This window comes from Pterocles gutturalis, unplaced genomic scaffold (genome assembly GCF_000699245.1).
Source record: "Pterocles gutturalis isolate BGI_N339 unplaced genomic scaffold, ASM69924v1 scaffold9764, whole genome shotgun sequence".
NCBI classification, from domain to species: domain Eukaryota; kingdom Metazoa; phylum Chordata; class Aves; order Pterocliformes; family Pteroclidae; genus Pterocles; species Pterocles gutturalis.
The window spans coordinates 113,925-141,771 of record NW_010130768.1 but is presented as its reverse complement, the minus strand read 5'-3'; the positions used below and the strand labels follow the sequence as shown (position 1 = coordinate 141,771).

At 37.5% G+C, this 27,847-nt stretch overlaps 1 protein-coding gene across 1 annotated transcript in view; it reads right to left on the bottom strand.

Annotated features, from left to right (window-relative positions):
- FAF1 (Fas (TNFRSF6) associated factor 1) overlaps positions 1 to 27,847 on the bottom strand; it is a 166,285-nt gene that overhangs the window by 24,532 nt on the left and 113,906 nt on the right. Inside the window, exons 13-15 of the mRNA XM_010080340.1 lie at positions 18,937 to 19,091; positions 6,725 to 6,861; positions 4,093 to 4,181 (exon numbers count right to left, since the gene is read on the bottom strand). Coding sequence (XP_010078642.1) covers positions 4,093 to 4,181; positions 6,725 to 6,861; positions 18,937 to 19,091 — 381 coding nt within the window. The remainder of the gene's footprint in view (positions 1 to 4,092; positions 4,182 to 6,724; positions 6,862 to 18,936; positions 19,092 to 27,847) is intronic.

Below are 27,847 nucleotides of genomic sequence, written 5' to 3'. Positions count from 1 at the left end.
ACAATTCTACCTGGAAGTCTAATCCGAGAGCAGCGTTGCATAATGACAAAAATAAACACGATGAGAGACCTACTGTTACTTAAATGTGGACAAGTTGGACCAGCTGTGTAACAGTCAATGCTTCTACAGTAATAAATGTTGACAGCAAAAATAAAAAGAATGCATTACTGAGACATCATCAAATGAGCCTTGTCATTACATGGAAACTCCACCCTGTATAAGCTTGTCAAAAAGTGTTACTGTAATCCTTTGAGAAGCCTCCTCCTCAGGCAATGCAGAAAAAATGTCCAGGATCAGCCCAGAACAGGTGTGTTGCTCTGTAATGCCAGGATTTAATCATGTATCTCTTCACATTAATCTCACAAAAGAACTAACTTGGACCTATTTGGGCCCATCACACCACACCGAGATGATTATTTAACTGTCCAATTAAAGCTAACAGGGTGTTTAAAAAGGGACATTCCAGGGTGTACAATATTTTACAATTATTATTTGTTTTCCTAAGGCCAGCACCCGGCACTTACACTGAAGAGGAACTGATACTACGTGCTCTTTTCAAAGTCAGTCCCCAAAAAATCTCGGTTCACACCTTGATCAACAGTGGCAGAGACTGGTTGTCCCTGCTCCGAGATACCCTCTTTTGCTCACAGGAGAAACTCCTTAGAGGTGCTTATTTCCTCTTTACGAAAATCCCCAACGCTGTTGCCTGAACAGTAGTCGAGTTATCAACGTTTGTAGTGTGGGCCAGAGGAGCAAACACGGGTAGAAAACGAAAATATGTCCATCAGCTGTATGATATAATCAGTGTAGTCTCAGAGCAATTCTGCGTACACAGCTGGAGGCTGGACTTCAGACCCCACCACACTGGCGAGGGTGGGACCATGCCCTGGCCAAGTGGCCTTGCTGCTGTTGATGCCACTCAACCCACCATTCAACTATCCATCAGCCCCTTTCTCATCAGAAGTGCCACGTGAGCACAATGTCAGTATGTTGCTGATCATATTTTATTATTTGTGGCGTGTTACTACGGCAATTTAAGTAGCAAACTTGTAAAACAGACATCACGACCGCTAGGCAACGTATCTACAATGGTACATCAACAGCGTGGTCCAAAAGAGGCAGGAGGTTTCCAAAATGTCACTTGGTCAACAGAGCTGTCAGGCAGCACACAACAGGCCCAATGGTCCATGATTGACCCCGAAGCCTGGGAGGGGTAGGGGACAGGATGGGACGGCAGATCGATCTCCCTTTAGGACAGGCTGGGAGAGAAAATGGGTGCCTAAATCACACAGCACTGTACCTCGAGACAGGTACACTGGGTTACTATGAGTACACATATGCATCTCAATGTTTTTAAGGTATTTCTTTGGAGATTATGTAAGAAAAAGCTTAATCAAACACAACATACAAATCAAAAAATTAAATCTAATTGCTCATTACATGACAGTATTTTAGCACTTGATATTATAGAGGTACACCCCAAATTTGCCCGATTAAAATTTTATGAGGCTACACCAGCAAATTTTACTAATACACAGATACAAAAGCACAGGATTTAGCTAACCATACTATTAGCACCAGCTAACGGAGCGACCCACTTCACTCAGGCGAGAACAGTTGGTGACGCTGTGCTGAGCATCCTGCCTACACCATCAGCTGATGACCAGTGACATGGAACCAGCTGTAAAGTGACGCCTGAACAGCGTCACGGCGAACACCTGTCCCATCGGCTGGCAGTGGTAACAGTCATCCTGCAGCGAAATAACCATCAGAGGGCACTGCGAAACACGCTGTGCTCAACAGAATTATGCAGGAGCTGCGTTGGAAGCTTTCACGTGCGTGTAAGTTAAAAATCCAAAGTGGAGAAGTTAAGCTGCATAAACCGAGTCATTAATTATTCCAGTTCTGTGTCTCTCTCACACACACTTCTGTTTACAGCAAAGCTATAGAGATGACTTCTCTTTTTAAAACACAAAAGAATTTTCTGCTTATCTTCTTGTGGTTTTATGACGACTTATTGTTGCTATTAACAAAACAGTAAAAGAAACCGGACTCTGTATCCTGTTTGCTATTGCAGTATTTGGGAAAAAATTGCACCAACTGCAATAAGATCTTAAAAAAGAAAAGGTGTTGATGTTTGAACACTCAAAGTTGTCAAGTACAGGAGTTACAAGAAAGCTACATGTTCTGTAGCAAACCACAAAAAAGCCAATATTTTTTTTTCAGGCTAAAGCCCTCTATTGAGTACAGACTGCTTGTCAAATACTCCCTCTCTGGAATAGTAATTTCATAAAGCGAGGTTATTTTTTGTTTTTAAACTTCCTGCTTCAAAGGTGAAAGTGTCTGAGATCACCTTTTCAGTGTGCTTGTAACAAGTGGAGCCAAGGTATAAGTAAATACCCTATTTGTGTATAGAACCTATAGCGTCTGGAAATCTGCCCCCGAAGTTTATGAAATTTTCCATTAGTTTTCTTAATGTCAAAGTGTGTTAGAAAAAACTCCTGTTGGGGAAGAAATGTCACTGGTGCTCTCAGTGACAGAAAAACAAAAGGAAATGCGAGAAAAGACTACAGAAGGCTTGGACAAAGGGAAATTTTAGAGGAAAGTATAAAAATTAATTTTCCATTCTGCCTACACAGGTAGAGCACTTGGAGTAAGAAGTCAAGAGTCACTCACATCACCACTGTGGGGACACATGTTATGGGACTGTCACTGTTCCTGGCCATCCCGTGAAGCACCAACAGCAGCTCAGGATGCAGAAGCCAGTTCCTGGTTCTGTAATCATGGCCTCATGGCTACTGAATCTTCTTTCTTTGTTTCCCTTACACCCAGCCATTTCTCAGTTGCAAACCACTTGGTTTTATCCTCTTAGGACAGGTCTACCACCACCTCACCTGCCCCTAACTTCTCTCCTAAATACTGATGTCCCCACTCTGGACAACTGTTCTGGTCTCCTATTCCTCCCTCTGTTCCTATCACTCCTACTTCTAGTTCCTCCTCCTGCCCCTTACTTGCTCTTATCTCTCTGCCTTTATATGCTTTTCTTTCCTTCTGTTTTCTTCCTTCCTATCAGCTTTTATAGTTTTCAGTTCTGAACCTTTCTTGGAATTCATCTATGATGTGAATTTTACTTTCTTATTAAAGCATTAAAAAAACCCCTCATACCCGACATATTCCTGTTAAAATGCAATAAAAAATTCAATTATATTGTGCCTTGGATTTTTGTTGTAATCCTCATATTAAAATTTGTGTTCAGTATTAACAAAATTAAAATCAATTTATTTACCAATGAATTACAGGCAGCATAAATCAAGAATAAAAAACAAACTACAGATATTGCGCAGATACTGTGCCTTCATATTATTATAACCATGATCGGTAAATCTCCTACTAATGAGATACGAGGTTTAAATGTGAAGAATGTGTTTAGTGAATTGTTGTCAATCAGTGTCTATACAAGAGGATAAGAATAATCTTGAATGGCAACACGTTTATTATAATAAATACCTAAGTACTTCATTACTTCAAAATGTCACTCTCCATTTATAGAGTAACAGATGAACATCTTTCAACTGTATACCTCACTGTATCTACTTCTTTGTAATTGAAACAGTGTTTTTGAAAAGTCTTGTCATCACTTACCCATTCTGTGTTGTTCTGAAGGGTGACTCAGTACTGGAGTCGTTCTGGTTGAGGCTGCCTTCCAATCCCCTTTCAAGCACATACATTTAAAATACATCAATCTTTTTTTGTTTTCTACCTATGACTTGGAGCTGGTCATTGGGAAAAAATCTGATTGTTATTTCCTTGTATGAGCATACTAAGCTCTATAATACCGCTGTGAATGTAAACAGTTACTCATGACTAATATTCAGAAAAAGGAAACAAACTGAAAATGACAGTTTATTGGGTTTATTTGAGAAACCCAAATAAATACACCAAGGAGACTTAACCTTTTCAATTTCTGATGATAGAAGAGACACTAAAACATATCACACCCAACTTCACTGGCTAAAGAAACATCTGGTTCATTTTGCATCGCCAGTAATTTGTGGAAGCCAGTAGGTATCTGCAGTAGCTTTCAGAGCTCACCTCATCCTTTATGTCTTCCTGCTGCTGGGCACTGAAGATCTCCATCGCAGCCATCAGCCTCATCATCAGCTCATCCACCGTTGTGTTACCTAGCAACAAAGGCAGATAGCTGAACTTCGTATCATTAAAGTTATTAAATAAAAACGAAGTCATTTTAGACTTAATCCATAAGAAACAGCTAGACATTAAGAAGACAGAGTAGGAAATGTAAGTATCTCGACAGAATGCTTTTAGTTTGCCTTTTTATTGACAATTCAAAATTGTTTTTACAAATATTGATCATAGGATAACATTTTAGGTGTTTCAAATCTGAACAATTGCTTTTGTGCTTGCATGAAATGACTATTTTTTCTTCTAATCACTAATGTTAGAGGAAAGATTTATAACCTTTCCTATATCTGGGGTTTCCCAACATGAAATTGATTTTACAGTTTTAGAACTCCCAGGTATAATCAGGGAGACTGAAGCAATTGCTGTGTCAGGTAACAAAAGGCAGGATGTTGGCAGCAGCATCCAAGTGTACTGGTTTTAAAAAAATGGAAAAAACCCAGAATACAGCGATTGAATAGATGTGTGCGCATGCATTTTTATTCAGGTATAACTAGCTGTAAAACTTCAAATATTGTAATATATTCTCTTCAGTGTATTTACCGCTGATAAAACTTGTAAAGCTAATAACAGAAGAAAAGTAAGTCATCTGTGTATATATCAAGAAATACACCTCATGCATAGGAAAACAGACACCTACCAGCGTGCCTCCAGTGTTCAGTAAGACTGAAAGATTAGTTTAATTTCCTACCAAGATGCACTTGGTCTTTGTTTTCTCTTCTTAAACTGAAGAGCCACTTGTCATAGTAGTTAAAAGGTCTTAGATCATGAGAAATAGTCTAAAACTATAAACTCTTAATACCTGTCAACCTAAACAGTCTTTGGACATTCGCAGAACAATACCAACAAGAGCTAGATTTATACTGGGGATGCTGATAAAAATTTTAAAAGGAATAAACTAACCAGAAGCCACAGTACCACTAAAGAAAACAAAACTATCCCCATAGTTTCCAACCCCAGGAAAAAATAAAAATCAAAAGCAAACTTAGACAGCCTGCATTTCAGTAAACGCCACTGGGACTTAAGTTTCTATATTGTTGTATCTCTTCTGTAAACATGCCTTCTCACCCAGCCCTGAAAAGCCCTCATTGTTCCCATTGCTAGCATTCGCTACCTTAGCAGAAAATGTTATCCTGCATGCTGCAACACACATGACTTCAGAGACCACCATTCACTGGAGGGCATATTGTTAAAAGATAACAGGGTCCCAATTCATGGGAAAATAAGCACAGCACATTTGACTTCTGTTAAAAGAGAAATTTAAGTAAGGCTGCAACAGATGATCAGTTTAGGTTAGCTTAGTTCTAAAGACTGTTTGCAGAAAACACAAAAAATCATTAATGCTTCATGAATGCAATGAGATAATTTGGATAATTTTATAGTATAAAGCGGCATTATATTATTGAGTCACCAAGTTGCTAAAATAGTTAAGTAATTTAGGCCAGTAAGCACCACTGACTTCAGTGGGATGACACAGATATTTAAAGTTACACACATGTTGAGCTATGCTGCAGAGCTATAAAAACAAAAAAAACTATTTATAAGTTTATTTGTATGAAGTAAGTTTTTTAAGTGAAAGAAGTACTATGAATTAGCGTTGTGCTGCACCTTGCACTACGGAGACAAAACCCACCCAAGATTCACAATTTTGGGCATAGAAAGAGCACTGCAGATTCCTCAAGGAAATGATTAATCCCATATGCAGAAAGAAAAGTAATCCTGTCTGCAAAAAGCTGCATTTCCTGGGGCTGAATTTCCTCAGGAAAATAAGGAGGTTAGAATAAAGATTGCTAGATATAAGCAATAAATAACCAAGGACATGGTGTCATGAAGGCAAACTTGTGGAGAAAGCCGAAGAAATGAGAGGCAGCCATTCTTTGATGTATTTTAATTTGAAGAGTTACTGAGAACAGCAGTCAAAGGGCATCACTCCCCATCTAAGTCATCTTGCTGTCAGTGAAATCAGAGGAATGGTTCTTCTGCCTGAAAGAACTGCTCATGTAAGCCAGAAAGCTTCATTTATGTGAGATTATACTAGCAACTTAGAATTCCGATCCAATTTGGGGTCTCAGAACTGCGGTCCGGTCTGAAAAAGCAACTCACGTTCAAATATTAGCCCACTGCATGCAACAGGAGTCCACGTGTTAACAAGGAACTACACACAGAGAACTACATGCATTCCGGCACTGCACAAAAAGTGCAGCCAAAATCTTTTGGAAATCAGTAATTTATATGGATATAGATTAGGAAACCTAAGTGTAGCTCCTTATTTAAGAGATTTGGCTTCTACTTTAAAAAAACCTGAAAAACTTAAACTATGATTCTACTACAGTCATGGCAACTTCAATCTCTAATACTATATTAATTAACACATTCATAAATAGTAGCTATTTATACCATGAAAGTAAAACAAATAAATTCATACTCTGAACATCTTAAAAAAAAGAAATGGTTAGCAAAGATGTCTTCTAACAGTTTCAATACTCACATAAGAACTACTTTTAATATAAAGTGAGAACCGTACCTTGTATTACATTCAATACTTCATTTGATGATCGTTTTCCCATAATAATAAGGAAAAGTGGAAACTGGTCCGTTTTCTGAGTTCGAATTGTTTGGGCTACAACACTCCCGAAGTGTCTAGTGCACATCGTCAGAAACCTATGTGGGGGAAAAAAGTTAACATTGTAGAGGTGATTTTGAAGTTAGTTTTTTAAAAAAATTATGTTAAATTCAGCAGTTTAACTGTGTGTCACCTACTGTTTAACATCTAGGCTTCTGCATTTAATTCCAGAGGTCTTTCTCCCTTTTTATGATTAAATTATGAGAATATTTACTAATACGAGAGATCCTCAACTGTCTAAATTGAAATAGTTAATAACTGGTTGAAACAGTGTTTTATTTGATGGAGAGTTCTATTTCCTGGTACACTATTCTGCAGACTGTAATTCAAAACTAACCCCCCCTAAATAATAATGCCAAATCAATCATTAAAAACTTCTAAAGAGAAACTAAGTAGAGCCATAATCTAATAATGAAAGATCAAGAAATTGTTTTTAATCAGCCATAGAATTAAAGCGTGGTACTTCAGAATTGTATTTTCTTTTGTACTAGTGCCCTGCCAGTGACATACTTAGCAGTGTGGTCTAAAAACAATAATTCTAAGCTTTTGACCAAAAAAAGCTCTTGGATATTAGCATACAGAAGTCTAGCATTAGTATTCTTAACACGATCTTGAATAAATGAAAAAACTGATAAAGCTTTTCTCTTCCATTAGAGGACTGTTTGAAATTAGCATTTCTTTCAAGAGAAAAGGGTAGCTTATGATATGTTTTCAGATCTGATGGTAAAAAGTAAATGTCATAATAATAATGAATTATGAAAGACCAAATGCAAATATAGAATGCTTTAATAAGATCCAATTTAATAAAGTCTGTAAAAATAATGGACTTTTAATAACACAGGTCACAAAAGGCAAAACAGTGGAAATTCTGAGGACTAGCCACTGGTACAGGCTTATTAATTCTTAATTATGTTCATGAAAGGCAACTTAAATCGTGTATTTTCTTATGCCTTATGATAATATTTTAGGTAACAACTACTCTGAAACGTATGCTCTAACTGAAGAGCAAAGTCCTGTTGTCTCATGCATTAGAAGCCAAATCTATTTGAAAAGACAAACTGCATTAAAATGTCAAGCGCTCCAAGTCATTTCTCCTCAAAGATACTGAAAAGATTCAAAATTGTTATTTTTTTATCAATATATGTTCTGATAAAATGGCTAAAAATTGAGAAGCCTGAGGAGTACAACAGTGGGCTTCTTTGAGGGAACTGATGTATAAAAAAAAAAACAACCCTCAAAGATGATTTTTAGTATAACTACAGCCATAGCTGGATGGAGGGCAATGAGCAGGGGCAGCTAGTGAGTATTTCAAAACCATAAATGTTACTAGAAAATAGCTTTCCTTGTCTCCTTTATTCTCTGTCTTTTGCAGTTTAGAACTATCACACACAAAGGCAACATCAAAAATGCCAAATAGGGTCTGCTGTATCCAAAACAGCCATGTAGAGACATATCATCTGGTAAAGATAAAATCAAGTGTCCCAAGTCTGGACACATAAACTCTTAAGCTAAATAATGTGGTTTTGAGTTTTGATTTTCAAGGTGGGAATATGTAAGTAACTTCTTGGCCTCACCGAAGTCAGTGGTGATCTTTCATGGCAAAATGACTTATGTGCCTTCAAGGTTTCACCCCTAAAAGACAGGGGTCAACTGAACTGAATTCAGTTGAACTGAATTTAAGAGTCTTCAACATATCATGGAAGAAAAGCACTCAAGTTTCATGTGAAAACAAAATATTTAACTGGAGGCGAAAAAGTGTTGTAGAGAATACTGGTAGAAAGAGCAAAACTAGGAGACTGTTATCCTTTGGAACCAAGTAAGACCCCACTCATCTGTTGAACTCATATGTAGTAAAGCCAACAAAAACATGAAAGTAGTCAAATGATGCAACACTGAATAAAAGGATAGCAGCAGCAATCTCCAACACCTACACCATATACCTCCTGTTCCCCAGCAGTTACTCACACACATGCTCTTCATATACCTCCTGTTCCCCAGCAGTTACTCACTCACACACATGCTCTTCGCCAGGTCAGTGGTTAGTGCTCAGCAATTACTCGTAACGCGTCTTTTCATTTTACTAGATGGCTAGAAATTTAATTTTCATTCATGATCCCCACTGAGGTTTTCTCATGCCTTTTAATAGATTTCACAACTACTTAACTAATTTAGCGTTTTTTTTCCTTTTCTGCCTTTACTGATTCTGCATTTTTAGGCTTTTTACATTCTTTCACATTCATATCCAGAAAAAAAAAAAAATCTCCTCTGTACTAATATTTACTGTCAGAAGTATGTGAGTAAGACCAAAACAATTTGGTGCAATAACTAGTAACTTACTCTGTACATCACTAACAAGGGTTTTTCTTATTTTCATCTAAACAGAAGTGTGCCAGATCTTTCAGTGGCATCTCCCAAGCTGCCAAGAGAACTGCCTGTGGAGTGCATCAAAGAGCCAGATGTCCCTCCGGGGAGAATTGTTTTCCACAACATGCTGGATTACTGTGATCTCCAACCAAAAGTGGAAATAGAGGAATGCTGCCAGAAAGGAAGGGCAAATGGCATCCTACTAGTCCTTTTATTTTTAAATTACAAAAATATTCAAGGAGGGAGAAGTATGAGAAATGCAAAAAAGCATTTTATTAAAGAAAAATCCATTAAAAAAAAAAACCCTTGAAAGTTGCAAGAATAAAGTGCATCAAGAAAAGTAATAGTTTTGGCAGACAGCATAATTTCTTTACTTCTCTCATGACTTGCTAGCAATGAAACCAGCAGTTATTAAACCTACGGAATAAACACGGACACTGACCATGGCTTGACAAATACAGAAACGAACCCTAAAAAAATGACAAACTTATCTTAATTTTTTAAATGTAGATTGAACAGGTATGAATTCTTAGACACAGTTAGCTCTTTCGTTAAAAGGAGCACAAAGGAAAAACTCTTCTGGTGAAACAAAGATGTTAATTTGGGGGGTTGCTCATCACAGCACAGCAGTTATCCCTCCACATGCACCCTGACATAATCTGCGCAAAGAGTTATTTCGTAACACGTTAGTTTCCCAGAGAAGAATGTTATCACTCCCTACCAGCTAATAGGTGACACATTATATTAAAATACACCTCTGGCATAACTGTTTTGTAATTTTATGATAAAATGCAACTTAATATTAGAATCATGGAATCATAGAATCATCATCTTCGCTTAAGAAAAGCTCCTAGAAGGCAATGATGAAAAAAATAACAGCTTTAAAAATCTACTGAAAAAAAATTTAAATATTACTGAGTCTCAAAACTGAAGGGAATACTTATTACAACTTAAGTCTGTGGTTTGCCATAGCTCCTGATCTCAGATACGCTGTAAATGCTGGGGTTTACCAATAATATGTTTTTGTGAGAACATGCAGCTTGTAATTTTTAACAACAAAATTGGCTACCTCTGGACAAAGTGCTGATCATCACAAATACTGATCTCAGAACTCAATATTTTTTGATCTCTGGAAAGTTTTTGATTTACATGATACCCATTCTGAGCAATAGGAGTCCTCTGCATTTCCATTAAAAATCACAGACATGGACCTACCAGTCATTGCTGAAACCAAACATTAACCACTCGATGTCTGTCCTCGGTTGTGGTACCAATTTTCAGGTACCTCCTGGAATCCAACTGATGATACAGTCTGACAGGGTGCACAGCTCTGCATGCGGCCCTAAATTAATCTACCTTCTCAAGACATCATGAGTAAAATAAAAATGTCAAGCAGTCATGGCATAGTATAGTAGTAGAGAGAGTAACTAAATGTAAAATGCTAATTCTAGCTCTTTTTTGTTAACCGAGTAAACCTGCAGAAGGAAACTAATGCAGAGCAAGCTGTGTATCGTATCTTGTAGTGTACTCCTGGAATGGGCAAAGAGGGACAACTGATGCTACATGCTGAATGTTTTTTGCGTGTTCAAACAAAAATTGAAAGCTCTCCTTTGCTTCTGCTTTTCTTAAACTCTCCCCAGCACCTTAAAGTTAATTAATAATTGTATTAGAAAATCTGTCTAGTGCACTGAAGTGTAAATTCTCTTCCATACAGAGAGAACTCTGCTCTCAAATGTATGGATAAAATGTATTAAAAATCAATATTAAAAACTGTATAGAATTTTAGATCAATTTTTGCTTATTTTCTGTACCAACATAAATAACACAGATGTGGTTATCTGTTACAGTCTTACTCATATAAATATTCCTGTAGTTACTTTCAATGTTTACACACTGGTGGAAAAACTTTGGAAAATTTCTTCCTAAAATGGGGCCCTTTTGACATACAATGTCCACTATGCTTCTTGCAAAGGGCTTTTAACTGAAAGGCTGCACTGGAGATGTTTTTTGTTGTATGATCTCAGCCTGAAATCCTGCGCAAAAAGCAGCAGCAGGACTAAACCTCTTCTAAAATATCTATTCCCTTTCAGTCTGATCTGGTGTTCGGTCTACAACCAGGATGATTTTGGGTCAAAAACGTGTGATTTATTTATGGCTAGATACTTCCCAAGGCTAACCTTACTTTAAGAAATGTTAAAACTTCAGAAATGGGTGTAAAAAAAATGTAGCTTCTGTCTTGAGCATGAAGAAAACAAAGATGAATATTAAATATGCAAGGTTTCTGATTATTTTTAGTAATAATTATATAAGTTGCAAAGTCAACATAAGACTCATTAAAATGTTAATGTAAAAATAACATTTTTGTATTAGGTATTTACATTTAAAAGAAAAAGTAAAAGCTGAGGTCATGAAGTGTTATATTAAAATAAGCTTGCTATGCATAGTCCCCATCATATACTGTCTTACCCACATGGGTAGGGTCATAACTGTTCACTCCAACACAAGGGGGAATGAGCAACAGATACAAGGCACAGTTTAAAGATGCATAAAGCAGCCTGAATCAAATGACGCAGCTACCCTCTTTAGTATCCACATGCTAAATATCCAAGGGTTCAGATGTAAAAAAGTGATTTTATTCACTTTTTCTTTACAAGATGCATAAAGCAGCCTGAATCAAATGACGCAGATATCCTCTTTAGTATCCACATGCGAAATATCCAAGGGTTCAGATGTAAAAAGTGATTTTATTCACTTTTTCTTTATGCAAGAGCAAAGCCTAGATGAGTGGGTTATCTATCTCTTCATACAACACGGAAGATCTAATCTCATCCTGCAGGGTTCAAACAGATTAGGTAAACATAAAGCAGCCTGAATCAAATGACGCAGATATCCTCTTTAGTATCCACATGCGAAATATCCAAGGGTTCAGATGTAAAAAGTGATTTTATTCACTTTTTCTTTATGCAAGAGCAAAGCCTAGATGAGTGGGTTATCTATCTCTTCATACAACACGGAAGATCTAATCTCATCCTGCAGGGTTCAAACAGATTAGGTAAATACTTCATAACTACCCTTAGTCTAAAACACATCCCTCTAGAAACTCATTAATCCATCCTTTCAGATACCACTGGACACCAGACAAAATAATTGGGAAAAGTATAAATAAAATATACCTGGACCCTTTGCTAAAATGCTGTACTAAAAATGGAAAACACAAGATGCGCTTGCATCTCAGTGGTAGTTTTGATTGCTGCCTATCTTATTAGAAAGGCAAGTAATATATGATTTGCTAAGGAATATCCAAGGCTTGCTACAGGTAGAATTAATAATAAACTAGATAAGAACAGAGAGTATGTTTAGTTACTTTACAGACGCTAGTAAAGTGGGAGAAGCTTCAAGCACATTGGAAGTCAGTAAAAGAATTCAGATGAATCTTCACAAATTGGCGAAACATCCTGACATGTAAAATGCAATTCAACAAGGTCAATGAAAGCCTCTGAGTAGGAGGAACAATTGCACAAATACAGAATAAGAATTAAGCAGTAAGGGAAGAAGAAAAGTCGTGATGTGAAGAAGACAAGCACCATATTGGGGTGAGTAAACAGAAGCATGGTTTATACAACATGAAATCATTCTCTTTCTGTATTTAGCACTGAGAAGGCAGTTTTAGGCACAGTGCATCAGTAAAGACACGGACCAATTACAGAAGGAGCATATGAAGGTTGCAATAACAAATGTCTACAAAAGGACAAGCTACAAGGGAAGGCTGAAGGAATCACAGTTGCTTAGTTTAAGAAAATCGCAGGAGAACATAACAGTGACATTTAAGTCCAAAGAACACACCAGCAGAGAGGAAGAAAATACCTCATAGCCCACTGAGTGAACCAAGATATAATTGCCATAGATTGCTGCAAGAGAAACTTCAGTTAATTAGTGTGAACTGCCTAAAGAGAGTGAAAGTCAACTACTGGGACTGGTTATGGAGCAATGCTAAGAAACCTCCCTCACAGCAGATTAGATCAGACTGCCAATGACGCAGGTACCCTTGAACCTTCTGGCCAGGCACGGACTGAACACTGCTACCTGCAGCGCTCCGAGACCCACAGGCAGAACAGGAACAAAAAGGAGAGGCGAGAGGTCAATGCAGAGTCACCCTAACCTAAAGGAAGAGGATGGGCATCTGCACCTCGGCAAGGATTCTTTGTCCCGACCAGGTGCCCTGCAGTACCCAGGAGAGTCATTCACGCCTTTCAGCAGTATTTTGGTACAAACAATTCTGACTTTGCCAGCTCAATGATTTCTTCTGATGGTCGATTTAGATGCATAGATGCAGCTGAACTTCTCTACAGTTTCAATTCCATCCGGCATTAGACTTCACTGGTGCAGTTGTGGACTCCTGCATTTAGATAGCCTTGGGAATGACTTTTGTCTCCTTCCTCGAAACAGCCCAGCAAGTCTGCCTGGACTACCTGCTCTTGTGCCTTCTCCTCTTTTGCGCAGCACACTACAGAGTTTTATTCTTTCACCTTTTATGTTTAACGAGCTTAATAAACCAGTCTGTAGTTTGAGTACAGTGGGATAAACTTGCTTTAGGATTTGGTTTTATAGTGGGGACTTAAAATATATGCTTACAAATGCATCAGTTTAGTTAATTCCTGCGGTTTTAATAATTTTTTTTCAGATGACCTTAAAGCATCGCTATAAGCATATGAAATGATTCACAGAAAACTTTAATCACATCAACAGAGGGACTGTTTTCTATTTATAGCTGAATATTATGGAGATATCCATAACTTAATAATCACAATCAGATTAAAATGCATTCTCTGCTGGTTTTCAGTTTTCCAAATTTGGACATTTTTAGACTACTAACATGAAATTACCTTGAAGCACATAAATATTTAAGCAGGGATAGTTTACCTTTTCTGGTGGGTTTATAATAAACAGTTTAACCATCATCTATATACAGGCTGGTTTGTTCTCCATCTAAAGAGACAATCACCTTTTATCCTTTTCCTTTTTTCTTCGTTTCAGGGCTATTAGGAAACTATTCACAAGTGCAACCCCGAACAATACTATGCAGTAATTATGACTAGATGACAAAGAGATGCGAACAATTACCAAGCCCATTTTGAAACCCTACACTAATAAAGTCATTAGATGCTGCCCTTGCCATGAGCCTTCTAAAAGCTTCTGAAGTTACAAGAACACATGGCATTGTTCGTTAGGACAATCGCTGCTGGCAGAATGCAAACCTTGAGTTAAACCATGCTGCAAATTGATCTTGACATTCTGTTAAGACCGCCACTAAAATCAAAAGCAAAGGAGAAAAGGAGAAAATGAGCGGGTGGGATGTAATAATGGAACAGAAGGGTTCCCTCCTCACCTTCTTTCCTCTTCCTCCTCAAAACAAACCATACAGAAAATGACAAACTCGCCTGGTGTTTGAGAACCTTTATTTTTAAAACATTAATTAGACTTTTGACCTGTTTTTATTGACTGGCACTGTATTGCTATTAAAGTAAATTAAATAAAATATTGCAAAATACAATAGAAAACGTTTTCACACTCTTCTGTGAAACCTGTTAAGGATTTAGTGCCTAAAGAACACGTCCAACAGTTTTGCAAGTAACATATACAGAATCCACAGTCACTCCTGAAGAGGCAGTGAGAAATTAACTCTCTGAGTCCAGCTCTCACAGACCCCACACCTGCAATATATTTGCTAAAGGATCAAATAGGATTGGGGAGCTGGAGTAATATGGTCAACTGGTCTTCATCCAGGCATGCATCATTCAGTAGGTTAGTATTAAGGGTCAGCAACTGTGAATATGGCTAATTACTTGATGACGGAAATTGCAGGTGAAGACAACCTGCTGATGAGAATCGCTGTAGTCAATTAACTCTTTCCTAAGCTTGAGCAAAGTGAAAAACTATCATTTGAACATTAAAACTAACAAGTACCTGTCATCAGAGCTGAGAAAAGTTGGCAAGACCTTGAAATACAGCGCCCAAGGGCAATGATACCAAAAGCTCAAAAGCTGCTACAGATGTTCGAGTCCCTGTTTTATAGTTTTGGCATCGCTTTGCTTGGTAAACATTATGTACATTGGAAACCTGTTAATATTATGTATAATCTATGTTTGTAAATGCTGTGTGTACAAACATAAGGGTATGCATGCACATGCAGGTGTATATATATGTCCTAGACGAAAATATATTAATTATATGAATGTATACTAAAGAGTTAACAGGCATGTGCTTGTAGACATGTATACACACACACCTCCCATACACACAACCATTATATTAGAATAATGGTATCTAGTCAACTTTTTGCTATAGTTGCTCATGTCCTGCCTATCTATCTCATAATGTCTCTGGAAACCTGAGGAATCACTTAGCCCATGCAATGGCCCAACACAGTTGGGGGGCTGCTGCAGCCATGCACTGGGACCAAACGGTGGGGCCAGAACTGTTAACACTACTGCTGTCAAACACCACTGCTACTGCCCTGACACTTCCCGTAAGTGTATTTCTGCTGTTTGGAGTGGCATGGTAGCAAATCTTCATAGCAAGCAATGGAAAGCGAACAGGGATTTTTAAGCTCATGATTCACCCCGAATTGGGTGCAATATAACAAGAAAGTAAAAGATATACCTTTTATTCTACTAATGAAGGGATTCATCATTTGCAGCACTTACCCAAAGTAATTGCTCCTTTTCCTACAAACCTTATGTCAGAGACAATTAAAAGCTGTGAAAGCCAAAACAGAACATCCTCTTAACTGTATGAACTAGAGTTCTCCTTCAGTTTGACACAGTAACAGTCCTGAGTGGCTACAGTTAAGAATTTTTTTTAAATTCTAACTCCCCAAGTCATAGCACTTATGCTCTTGCACTACCACTAACAGGTAAACAGCATTTTACTTCTAACCCTACTTACAAAAAAACTCTCTTCACTCTGCTGCAACTGATGTTGAAGAACAAGATTGAGAGAATCCAGCTGACAAGCACTAGTGTACAGTAATGTAGGATTCAAAGCATGTCCCTACATCAGTGTCAGCCAAGAAACATATTAAAAATCAGTAAAAATTACAAGATTTTGGAGCTGGTTTTGTTCTGCAGTGGACTCCTATTTCATTAATGAGAAGGATGGAAACTGCTATGAAGACTGTTTTTGGAACAGACTGACATTCAGAGATGTCAGAGAGGACAGCAAAGAGCAAGAAGAAAATCAGAATATTCAACATTTCTTTTTGCTTATATGAGAAAGTACGCATATCTGTTTGAAATCACATTCACGCCACGCCACAGTACTGAAAACCTGACTTTTACTACTGACATTGAGATGTCCCTTGTGACTGCTGGAAATAAAGTGGGCCTGATTCCTCTGCCTTCCCATCCTGGCTTTCCCACTAATGCAACTGTAACAGCACAAATAAGTTGTTCTTGGGCTACACCAGCCTGCAAAAAGCAGTTCCTTCCCTGCTCTTGCCATTGTCTTCTCACCATTCCAATATAAAGATATGTGCAACCATATTGGTGGGGATACAGAACAGAACAGGCTCCAAGACCACTGTCCTTGTGTCACGCAATGAAGGGCAGTAATTAAACAGAGGTACTGAGAACTTATTTCTGGGAATGCCTACAGTGTGTTGGCACTTTCCAAAGGGAGAAAGAAGCATCATGCCCCCTCTGAAGAAACCACAGTCTAAGGAGCAGGACGTGACCCTAAACACAACTGAGAATTTATTCTAATTTGAGCCAGCGTGCCGTGTTTACCCTTTACTATTTTTTGACCTCACTGTTAATATGACAGTTTCTTTGTTGTTGTTAACAGAAAGCAAGAAATGTAGGCTTAAAAACCCTATCGTACTGCACAATCGGTGACTAGGTTCATTGAGAATAGCTATAAAGCCTTAAACAAGCCCTTTATTTTGTGTTTTAAGAAGTGTCATAAGGAGTTAATAGGACACAGCTGTACAGGCTCTTTCTAATAAGCAGCTTCTGTTGCTTTGGTCACCACAGGTGTCTCTGTAACCTGCAAACTCTTATTACTAGTGTATCAAAGTTGTGCTACTTAATAGATTTCTTTAGTAAAACACAACAAAGCAATTACATGGCTGTTGATCGTCGGTCATAAAAACCTCCTCAAACACAGTTTTTCAAAAGAAACTACACTGCAATTTTTTGTCATTGTAAAATAAAAGAAACTAGAGAATTAAACAGAAAAGCCAACAATAGAACAGCAGGAAGTCAACTGAACTTAGCCACTACAGATGGTTTAGAAATAGTGTTTCCTTCTACACCAACTTGTGGGATAAAAGAAAAGGAGGAGGCTCCTTACTGCCCATGAATGGCAATACCAAAAGACTTAAGCAACTTTCCAGTCTATGTATTTGGTCCCATGAAAGAACCTAGATGTTTCTTTCTCCCCTTTTTTCTAAAAACTTTTTATCTGTTTTTGCAACTGCGTTTTTCCATAATCTTAAACTCTTCCCTAGAATAATTTCAACTAGGAACATAGCTGCTGATTTGTCCAAAGATGAAATGCAAAAGTTCCAAGTGAGGAATTCCAGTGAAACGTAAGTGTAATTTAAAAAGTGTATTAGAAAAAGATTGCTCTGTTCTCCATGCCCACTTTCAGTAAAGAAATATTAACTATAATTTATATATTTAAGGATAGGATGCATGAATACTCTATAAAGATACCAAACGTCTAGCAATCCAAAAGGGAAAGAAACATAAATATGTACTTCCAAGCATTCAATAACCAAGGGATTGTGTAAAAAAGTAAAATAACCTCATCCCAGACCAAATAAGTGTTGCATTTTTTCTTCAAAAGTTGGAACAACACTCATAGTAATATACTCAAGAGATTATTCTGGCAAGCAGTTGTCTTCTGTGTAAATAAAGGTAATGAAATAAGGTCCGGTTAGAAAACCAAATATGTCTGATTTCTACACGCAATAAGTATAATCATAAAATCATTGTTTTCAATAGATTAGTCTAATCAACTGATAAATAACTGAAGGAGAGAGAGGTTTTAATATAAAGATAAGAAAATTTGTTGGTAACACACTAAAGATATAGAAGGAGGTAGAACCTACAGTTTTTTTACTTCTTTACACATCATCAAAATGATCACCTCTCTAAGATATAGGATAGCTTTTATTACATTAAAACCTATCAAAATATACAGACATTACCAAAAGAATGTTCTGTAAGAAACTTGTAGTTCAAAAAAGTTCATACGAATTAAAAGCTTATAATTTTTTTTTGCATAATCTGTTTTTAACATAAATTTATCACACGAATGCTATTTTTTAAATAAGATTTTCATTAAAAACAGTAGTCGTTATCCCAGACAGTTCTAACGCAGTTACACCTACGTACATACAATTAGTGTCACATAATATCATGGCACTTCAATGCAAAACTGTGACCACACGTTCCTAGAAGTATGTTTGCAAAATAAACCCTGCCTCCAAAAAAAAAGAAAATAATTTCTTTAACTATTTTGTCCCACAGAGGAATAAGAAATCACTTTGGAATAAAAAGAAGGAGGGTCCAATTCCCAGTGAGCACCACCCAGCACAGATTCATTGATCAGCTAAGAATGAGCATGAAGTTTTTAGTTCAAATAAATACATGAAGCAACAAAAAATTTGATACACAGAGATGACACAGAGATAAGGGTCTTCCTTGAGAGAAAAGCTGCTCTACTTACAGTCCAAAGAGCCTTACCTTGCTCTGTTTGCTTCTTTTGTCATGTCCCATGCCCAGGTTATGAAGTTCTGACTCAGATAGGAGACAATAGATTCAGCACAGAGCATTTGTGAGCAGAAGACGTTGGTTAGTACACTTTCATCATGGTGGAGGTAGATAGCAAGAAGCTTTCTCTGAAAAGACACGAGGAAAGATCAGTGAAAACTTCCTCAGACTGTTTAGTAATTTTAAATTACTGCTGCAGATTTGTGTGTTAGTATGCCCAATGGTGTTTATTGAGGGTGCTGAGTATCTCAACATGCACACACAGGGAAAAAGAAACAGCAGCTTTCAAGTTAAATGGTCCGTCCCTCCAAACCTCTAAGTCTTCTCAATGCTTCCTAATATTTTATTTTGGGTATCAAAACACAATATATAATATGCTTAGAACATGAAAATAACAACATGTGAATGAAAAACAGAAGCCTTATTAACAGACTTAGCTTAAATTAGTGAACATTTTTGGCTCACTGCCTAATAAAGATAACATGTGGAATAATTCCCTGAGCAAGGAACACACCTCTTGATACAACATCTATGATACAAAACAATTATAAACAACCTTAAAAAAAATGACAGTGTATTGCTATCAACCCTTCTGTAGATGGAAAACAAGCAAGTAACGATACAGCTGCCTACAGTCCCCAAGCCTGCCATGCTCCATGCTGAAGGTTTGGGCAGCTCTCCATCCAGCCATATGATGTGGGGAGGCTCATAGCACATCAGCCTCTCTCTACTTCCTAAGTCGATGTGCAGCTGGTCAAAAGGCTTGTGTGGGCCCAGTTGGCTGCATCTCTCATGGAGCTGAGGAGCTAGGTAGCCGCCCCAGTGTCGCGAATATAAGACGCAAGGGAAGGGATACAGACGACACGGATCAAATCCCGCATTGCGTTTGTGAGTGCTGACGTATCTCATTGTAGTTACCATGTGAGTGAAGACTAGATGTTGAGGATGGTGTTTGTGGTCTCTTGAAACAAAATATTCTGTGCCCTGTTCTTCTGAAACCCTATGCAGTAATATTTGAGCTTCACTGCCAGCAGCGCAGAGCTGTGCTGGGTTCCCATGGCGCTCTCAGAGCAGCTTTGGAAAAGTGTATGTAAAGATAGAAAGCAGACTGAGAAAAACACAGGGAAACTATGAGCTAGTTAAGGACCATGATCCTGTATCTGGTATTCAATGAATTAAAGATACTATTCACAAAACTACAACTTTCCATTCCCCCATACCCGTATATATTACTTACCTTATTTTAAAAACCTACTTGAATATATTTGCTGAGACAATACGGTAAATGCTATTTTTGGACTTTTATTTAAAACCATTCCAAATCTATTCATCAGAAATAACACTGAACACTAGGTGTTGATGTGTATTGATACAGCAAGACATGGGTTGCAATTTTGAGACAAGCTGTCTTTGTAAAAAACCTGTATCAGCTATATGCTGGCTTTGGACAAAACTTAATGACTGTTTATAAAAAGAAGAATACATTTGAACATTAGACTTTGAGAAAGGGATTAGTAATTTGCATTAATGTTTGTCTAATTTAATTTAAATGTTCTTCAGAACCATGTACACATGTGCCAGGAAGGGCCACTAATAAGCCCAACATGCAGAGATCCATATAAGTGCATCCAACAATGTTGACTGAAACTAAACTTGAAAATCCAGGGCACTGATGCACAATATCAAGTAATAAACCAGCATTTCTGTGGTGATATTTAATTTAAAAAGAAGAAAGAGGCAGGGGGAAGATCAGGCACTGTCTGTTTCTGAGGATCAGCCATTCTGCATTTCAAAGCGTCGATCCCTGCAATATCCAGGTTACTGTGCTAGAATCTTGACTATTATATAGCAGTTGTAAGAGAGGGAGGGCAAAGATGTGTTTACTCAGTGATTAGGGCCTTAGAATAAGCCTCTAGCTCCTAGAGAGACAGCTCACCACTTATTCATTTGGACCAATTCACAAAGCCTAGAAAGATTAAACATCCATGCTGAGAAGACAAGCGAATGCAGACGGTGAAAAAGAAATAAAAATTCTTTAAAAACTCTGAGATGACTTCATTATTTTTTCCACAAGGAAACTTTAGGAAAGTGTTTAGTTAGAGAAAAACCCACATTGACCTCTCTCTAAACCCTTAATCTTTCCTTTGTGGTGGCACTGCTTTGTGGTAAGCGGATGGCTTTGCTCTCCTCTTTTCACTGGGAGAGGAGAGAAAAAAAGGCTCTTGAGAAACACTTTTACTTCCAAAGAAACAACCCCATGAAACTGTTAAATATGAGATTCCATACAACAGAATGTTTCAAAATATGTACAGTTTTAGGCTTAAAGATTTAGGGACAAATTTTAGTAAACAAAACAGGCACATACACAATAGATGTTTACACTGAGCTACTTTACAAGTGAATGTAATTTTTGTTGCATCAACAAATCTCACTGTGCAAAGACTAAACTCCATCACATGCAAAAGACTGTACTTGTGTCTGATAATTCATCCAAAATGTTAAGGTCAGGCACAGGCTTACTACTAGGACAGATGAAAAGAGGTAGGCGGGAGGAACTGAAGTGCTGAGACATAATTTTGAAAAATCATAGTGGAAGCCAGGAATATTTTTTTCCTTGGAAAAACACATTATTGCAAAAGGCTCACAGACTGGAGCTTGTTGCTGGTTTCGTGTGGTTTGGTTTTGTTGCTGTTTTGGTTTTTGTTTTTTTCTTTTTTTTTTTTTTTTACTAACCCATAGTCGCATATATTTACAATCAGATTTTTGTTATTTTTATTTCAAGCCTTTGTAAAATCAGAGCAAATTCTAGGACTCTACAATGACTAATACTAGGAATTTTGTAGTTAATACCAATAAAATATGCTTACCAAACTGTTGGACAGTCTTGACTTCCACAAAAGAAGCTTACTAATGAAGCACTATGTCTGTTCTGTGTTGGATTTCTCAAAAATATGATGAGCCAGGGGTTCTATACTTAGCATAAAATTTTAACCGATGGGGAAGAACTTTTACTAGTCCCTGTGATGGCATGGGATACTAAAAAGTCTCTCAGTACTGAATAGCTGACGGACTTCTAAAGGAAGTCTTAGCACTTCAGGAACTTACGCCATCCAGAGATGTATTTTCCATAGTGTGTGGATGCTGAAGACCTGGCAGTCTTACACTGGAATTTTCAGCAGGGGCCTGGATTTACAAACATACTCAGGGAGTCTAAGTCTCATCAATGTCAACAAGACTTAAAGTCCTAAAGGCTCGAACTCTAAGCTCCAGGTTTCATTTTATTTCAGAGGAAAAAGGGACATGAGAAAGAGGCACTAAGTGTCTTTAGCAGACTGGTTATCTAAACACCTTCAAAAATCCAGACCATAAGTATTTTTTTCTGCAAGCTCTGTTGCATTCCCACTGCAGGAGACTCTGTTGGCCTTGCCCCTGCTCCCAAGCCCTACCCTGCTGTGTGTGTGCAAAGCACTGCAGCCCTCTCTTGCCTGGTTTTGATCTGTTGATGGAATATGCCTGGCACATGGCACCCTGGAAGGCAACATGGGCCGCAGATGGACCCAGCGGGGCAGCCCCCGGAGAGGCACAGTCACCCCAGCTGTAGCCTTGCCCCATGAAACCTCTCTGCCCCATCCTTCAAAGTATAGCAGCCTCCTGCCACATACCCAACCAAGAGATCTGACATGCACGTACAGTCCCACACGAGACAAACATATTAAATACCTGTCCTACGTACCAAAATGGCTACGCCATCCATTTGGCCATTTTTTTGCATTTTGGAATTTCAGAAAAGTTAATACACTTTGTATAGAATTAGAAGAAATGAAGGAAAAGTTGGCACCGAGGCAGAAAAAAACACAGATCGTCATGAGGCTGAGAGACCAGACTGATAATCACTGAATAATCAGCCTTCTCAGACAGCTCCTAATAATGTGAATCTGATATCCTCGGAAGAATATGAACTAAAATGAGAGCAGCGATACAGTCATAAGGGTCAGCAAAACCACAGAGCTGAACGGTTATTTTTGAATCCCAGGTTTCCAAGTCCAAGTAACGACAGACAAAAACGTCCTCTGCGTAACACCTGCTAGAGGCACAAATGTTCTTTCAAGCTGAAGGCTCACGAATCAAGATCTTAATTTTTCCTCCAAGTTTAGTGTAGTGAGAGCTAATGCAATAATACATTCTGATCCACCTCCCAAAGGTGATCTTGGAGATGACATGATCAGCCTTCTCGGACACGGCTACTCCACCATGCACAACCCTTTTTTCCCTAAGCAGAATGCAAACCTCTAACACCAAGGTGATACACACCTTTGAGTTTACTCCACTTTGAAAAAGGATGAAATGGAGATTCATAGCAAGCCTACTCTGTGTATTACAAAACAGAAAAAAACCTGCTGAAAAGCATTATCAATAAATTCCTCTTGACCACTCAAAAGAAAGGAGACAGACACCAAAGACAGAAAGACAAGGGGCACTAACTGGTCTCTAGCCTTGGAGATCTGAACTAAACTGTACCCCACAGGTTCCTAAAGTGGGAGTGAAATGATCCCCGTAATCTTCTGATCTGGTCTTTTGTATTATACCTGGCATAAGACATCCCTAAACTAACTCCTAATTTAATCTTTCAGTAATTTTATCTTTCAGTAAAACATCTAGCCTCAAAAACCCATCAGTGATGGAGAATCCATATGAACCACGGTAAGCTGCTCAGACGGCTAACCACTGTCTCAGGTAAAGCTGTGTTTTATTTTAAGCTTGATTTAGTCTACTTTCATCTTCTAAATATTCGATCCTATTATACTGTTGTATCTCAGTTTCAATCAATTGAACTTGCAGTGATATCTTACATAATGCAAAGAATATCCAGTAATTAAAACCAAACTCAAATAAGATCTACAAATCATAGGCTTTGAAAGAGGAGGAAATGTACAGTGTGGCAGACAATAAACTTTAATTATTTAATATCAGGTACAGAGAATACTGAAGAAAGACCCATACCCAGGACTAATCTTTCAGATATGAAAGATGAAGCAGAGTAAAGGGCGCATAGGCACACAGTGAGACTACTACGCTGGTATGTTGTAGTAAAAATTTCTAAACAATAATTATCCACAAGTTCTGAATTAATTTATGAATGAAAGGACAGAACTGCTACAACACACAGATCAGGCAAGTCTGTAAAGAAAATGCAGATGACCAACATGGGACTTAAACTGGAATTTACATACTGAGATCTACCGCAGTGCAGGTGCTTACATCTTCCTAAGAACCCAGAGTTATACTTGTATACCTGTCCTCTACAGTTACAGCCAGACCATGTAAATTAGTATTCATTACTTATGTTTAATCAGAATCTGTAAAGTAGTAATTTCTCCACCAAGGACATTCAGGAAGCTCAACTACAGATGCATTTGCAAAGTACACATAGAATACACAATATGATCAAGCCCCTTACAAAATGTAGGAGTAGCAATTTGCCTTGATTTGAAACGTGCCTGGAGTCAAAGTAAAAGGTGGTGGTGGAGCTGCACTCCTTGACATCGCTCCGCAGTATTTAGGGAATAAGTGGCAAAAAAAAAAAAAAAAGACGACAAAAACTAAACCAAAAAGCCATCCTGCAACTGGGATTCAGAACAACCTCTCTCCTCTGCTCAAGGTAGCATCTAGAAGACAGACTTCAAATTTCTCTTCTGAGACAAGAAGGCTGGAGAGTAGTCAATGCTGTTTCTACAATGTGCTTTAACTGAAATCAGAACAATTATCTACGTGAATCTTTTTTCTGTATTAAGTTCAGCATGAGCTTAATTAGGTGAAATAATAACAAGGGACAGTTTTCTGCGTTGCACAGATAAAATTATACTACAAAGGAATATTCTGCTACCACCAGGAAAAAAAAAAGCAGCTTTTATTTGCACATGACAAATCATGGAAGGAGCATACTTTCTTCTAGGTATTCAGGAAATAAAGTACCCATATATGAGAGGGATGGTGCTGGCACTAAATTGAACCTAAAAGACAGAATTCAAGGAGAAGACAAACATGGTTCATTTTCAGTATGCAGGAATATATATTGAGGTGACAATACCAATCTGTGCTAAGAGAGATGTTTCACATATTTATTAAAAGTCAGCGGACAGAAAGGTTGAGAGAGGAGCAGGAGGTGATCTGACAGAGATATATAAAGATAAGAGCTCCTGAAAAGGTAAAGCAGATGTCTTTATTCTTTCTCATAATAAAAGAGTAGCAACCACATATAAAAATGAAAAGGCAAACAAGCTCCAATAAAAGAAAACACTTTAGTATTATTCAAGTAAATAGCTCAGGGAGATTCAATATAGCGATTAAGATTCTGTTTTAGTAACAATACCACCCTACGTCTGGATAAAACCCCGCTGTTTCAGAACAAAAGGTACCCACAAACTGCTTTCAGTCACAAAGAAACCTTCCCCGAACATCTTGTTTAAAACTGTCCGTTACGAGATTTCTTCCTTGGCATCACGTCTAGCTCTTTCTATGATAGCATGGTCACTTGAGCAAGAGTAAGCTTGTTCTTCATAAACTAATGTGACAGAGAAATACTTCTTTCCAATTGGCACAATAAGTAGGGGAAGACTTTCACAAAATAACAACTTGTTTGTTAATTTAATAAAACTCTGTCTCTCTTTCTCTTCCTGACCCAATTGAAAAAAAAAATTCTTGTGTCATATAAATACATAAATACAATAATAAGCCTTGGAAATGAACACACAATGACGTTACTGGCCGCAGGAGGTAACTGGGGATTTCACTGCCAAGGACAGCAGTCGTTAAAGGCAAAGCTCTATATCTCGGCCATCATAATTTTGTGCTAAAGAGATATACAGGTTTTTAAATAGAGCTACATTTGAGCTCATTCCATCTCTCCTACCTAAAGCTGGCACTATCATGGCAGCAGTTGCTCTGAAGGAAAACAGATATCCATCATGTATGTCAGTCTTAACTACCTAAAGACTCAAAATGAAAAGCTACACAAAACATAGGTAACAGACAAAAATCTAAACTTTTTTTACAAGCTATTTCTTTTTCAACATTTTCTTGAACTATGAATTACCATCCTTTCCAACACCTGAAAAAATAAGACATTAAGATTTAACAGAACAATAACTATTTTCTTAAAAACAAGAAACGTGTTCACAACACATGTTCTGACATAAGCTAATTTTCTTCAAATAACCCAAATTAAAGTATTTCTGCAGAAAAGCTTCAAGTTCATATATAATGGGATTTTTTTTGAGGGGAAAAGTATCCACAATACAGTTTAAAAACATAGCTGATGGCTGTCTCACTAGACCTGAACTGTAGAGTCCATCTTCTGCTCTGGACAGCATTGAGAATTTGTCAAGAAAAGGCTAAGATCTCTGAGCACTCAAGCTGCCAAGTGCTCTCAAATTAAATCAGTTCGAAGCGGTTTTCATTAAGATGGATTGAGTGTGGCATCGTGAGAAACACTCTATCAAATGTAGTGTTTTACTTAGTGATTAAGTATATACCAGTTGATGAAGCTACCCAAATCCTTCGTAATCCCACCACTCCAATAAACATTTAATGAGTATATAAGTTCAAAAAGCCTAGCAGAGGATTTAAACCTTCAATCTTGTTTTTATTTACTCTTGGAACTCAATTTCTCACTTCAAGTGAAGAATGCTGGTGCCTGAAGCTCATCTTGTTGCCCTGGTAAAATTAAGTGCCCTCCATAGTATAAATGAGAAGACAAGACATACAGGTTGCAATTTCTCCTAAGCTTTTTTTCTTGTACTGATACACGTGCTGAATTATTTTATGAAATGCAATTAGAAAAATATAAAATAATGTATTCCTTTCCTCAATTATGAATTCCAGGAGACAGTACTGAAAAAACTTGTTTGTAATGGGAAAACAGCTATAAAAATAAATGGTATTTATATGTTCTCATACCTTTGTTTAGAGTCTGAATGTTACAATAAAAATTATGTCATCCCACAAGGTAGTTGGGAGGGAGAGCTTTCAAAAATTAAGGCAACATTTGGGGAAAAAAAAAAAAAAAAAAAAAAAAAAGACACAAAAGTAACGCTTTCCTAAATATGTAACTTTATCCTGATGTGGATTGGGTCTGAATACATCAAGTATACTAGAAATGTAAGGTGACATGAATTTCAGATGTGCTGTGTAAGTAGTATAAGAAGTACTCTGAGTATTAAAAAACTCAGTAACTGGACTGCAGTAATACCAGATTTATAGGTATAAAAAATATTTATGAATGCTCCTAATGGGCTCTCATCCAGTATCATACTAGTACACTGTCAACCATTTCTGATGAAATGACACGAAGTGGACTTCCTAACTCAAACACTTTTCTTGTTGAATATGATTTCTTTAAAACATGCACCAAGGTGCACTTTAACGAGTCATTACAAATTAATACTTGGCCACTGAATTATTATGTATCTATTTATGCTCTGAAATCTACACAAAGACACAAAAATATTCACTAAACTTAGAGGGTGCACATGTGTTAAGTTATTACAGTGTAGATTCATAACACTGCACGCTTACCACAACAGCCCCTACCATAACATAGCTGTTCCTTCCAATATGAATAGCTACAGGAAGCCAAAACATTCTTCATTTTAAAATTAAAATCTATCAGGACAACAGAAAGTAGATTTAAGCAGCGTGATTTTCTTGTTTGTGTTTCAGCTTTATCTCTGCTTAATTATGCAGGGGTTTGGGTTTCTCCTTAGTGAATCAAGTCACCAAAACTTAAATAAACGATCCCCATTCTAATTTTATTAAAATACTGATTTTAAAACTGCGCATGGAATAATAGAAACTTGAGATGTCTGGTTGGGTGTACAGAAAAACT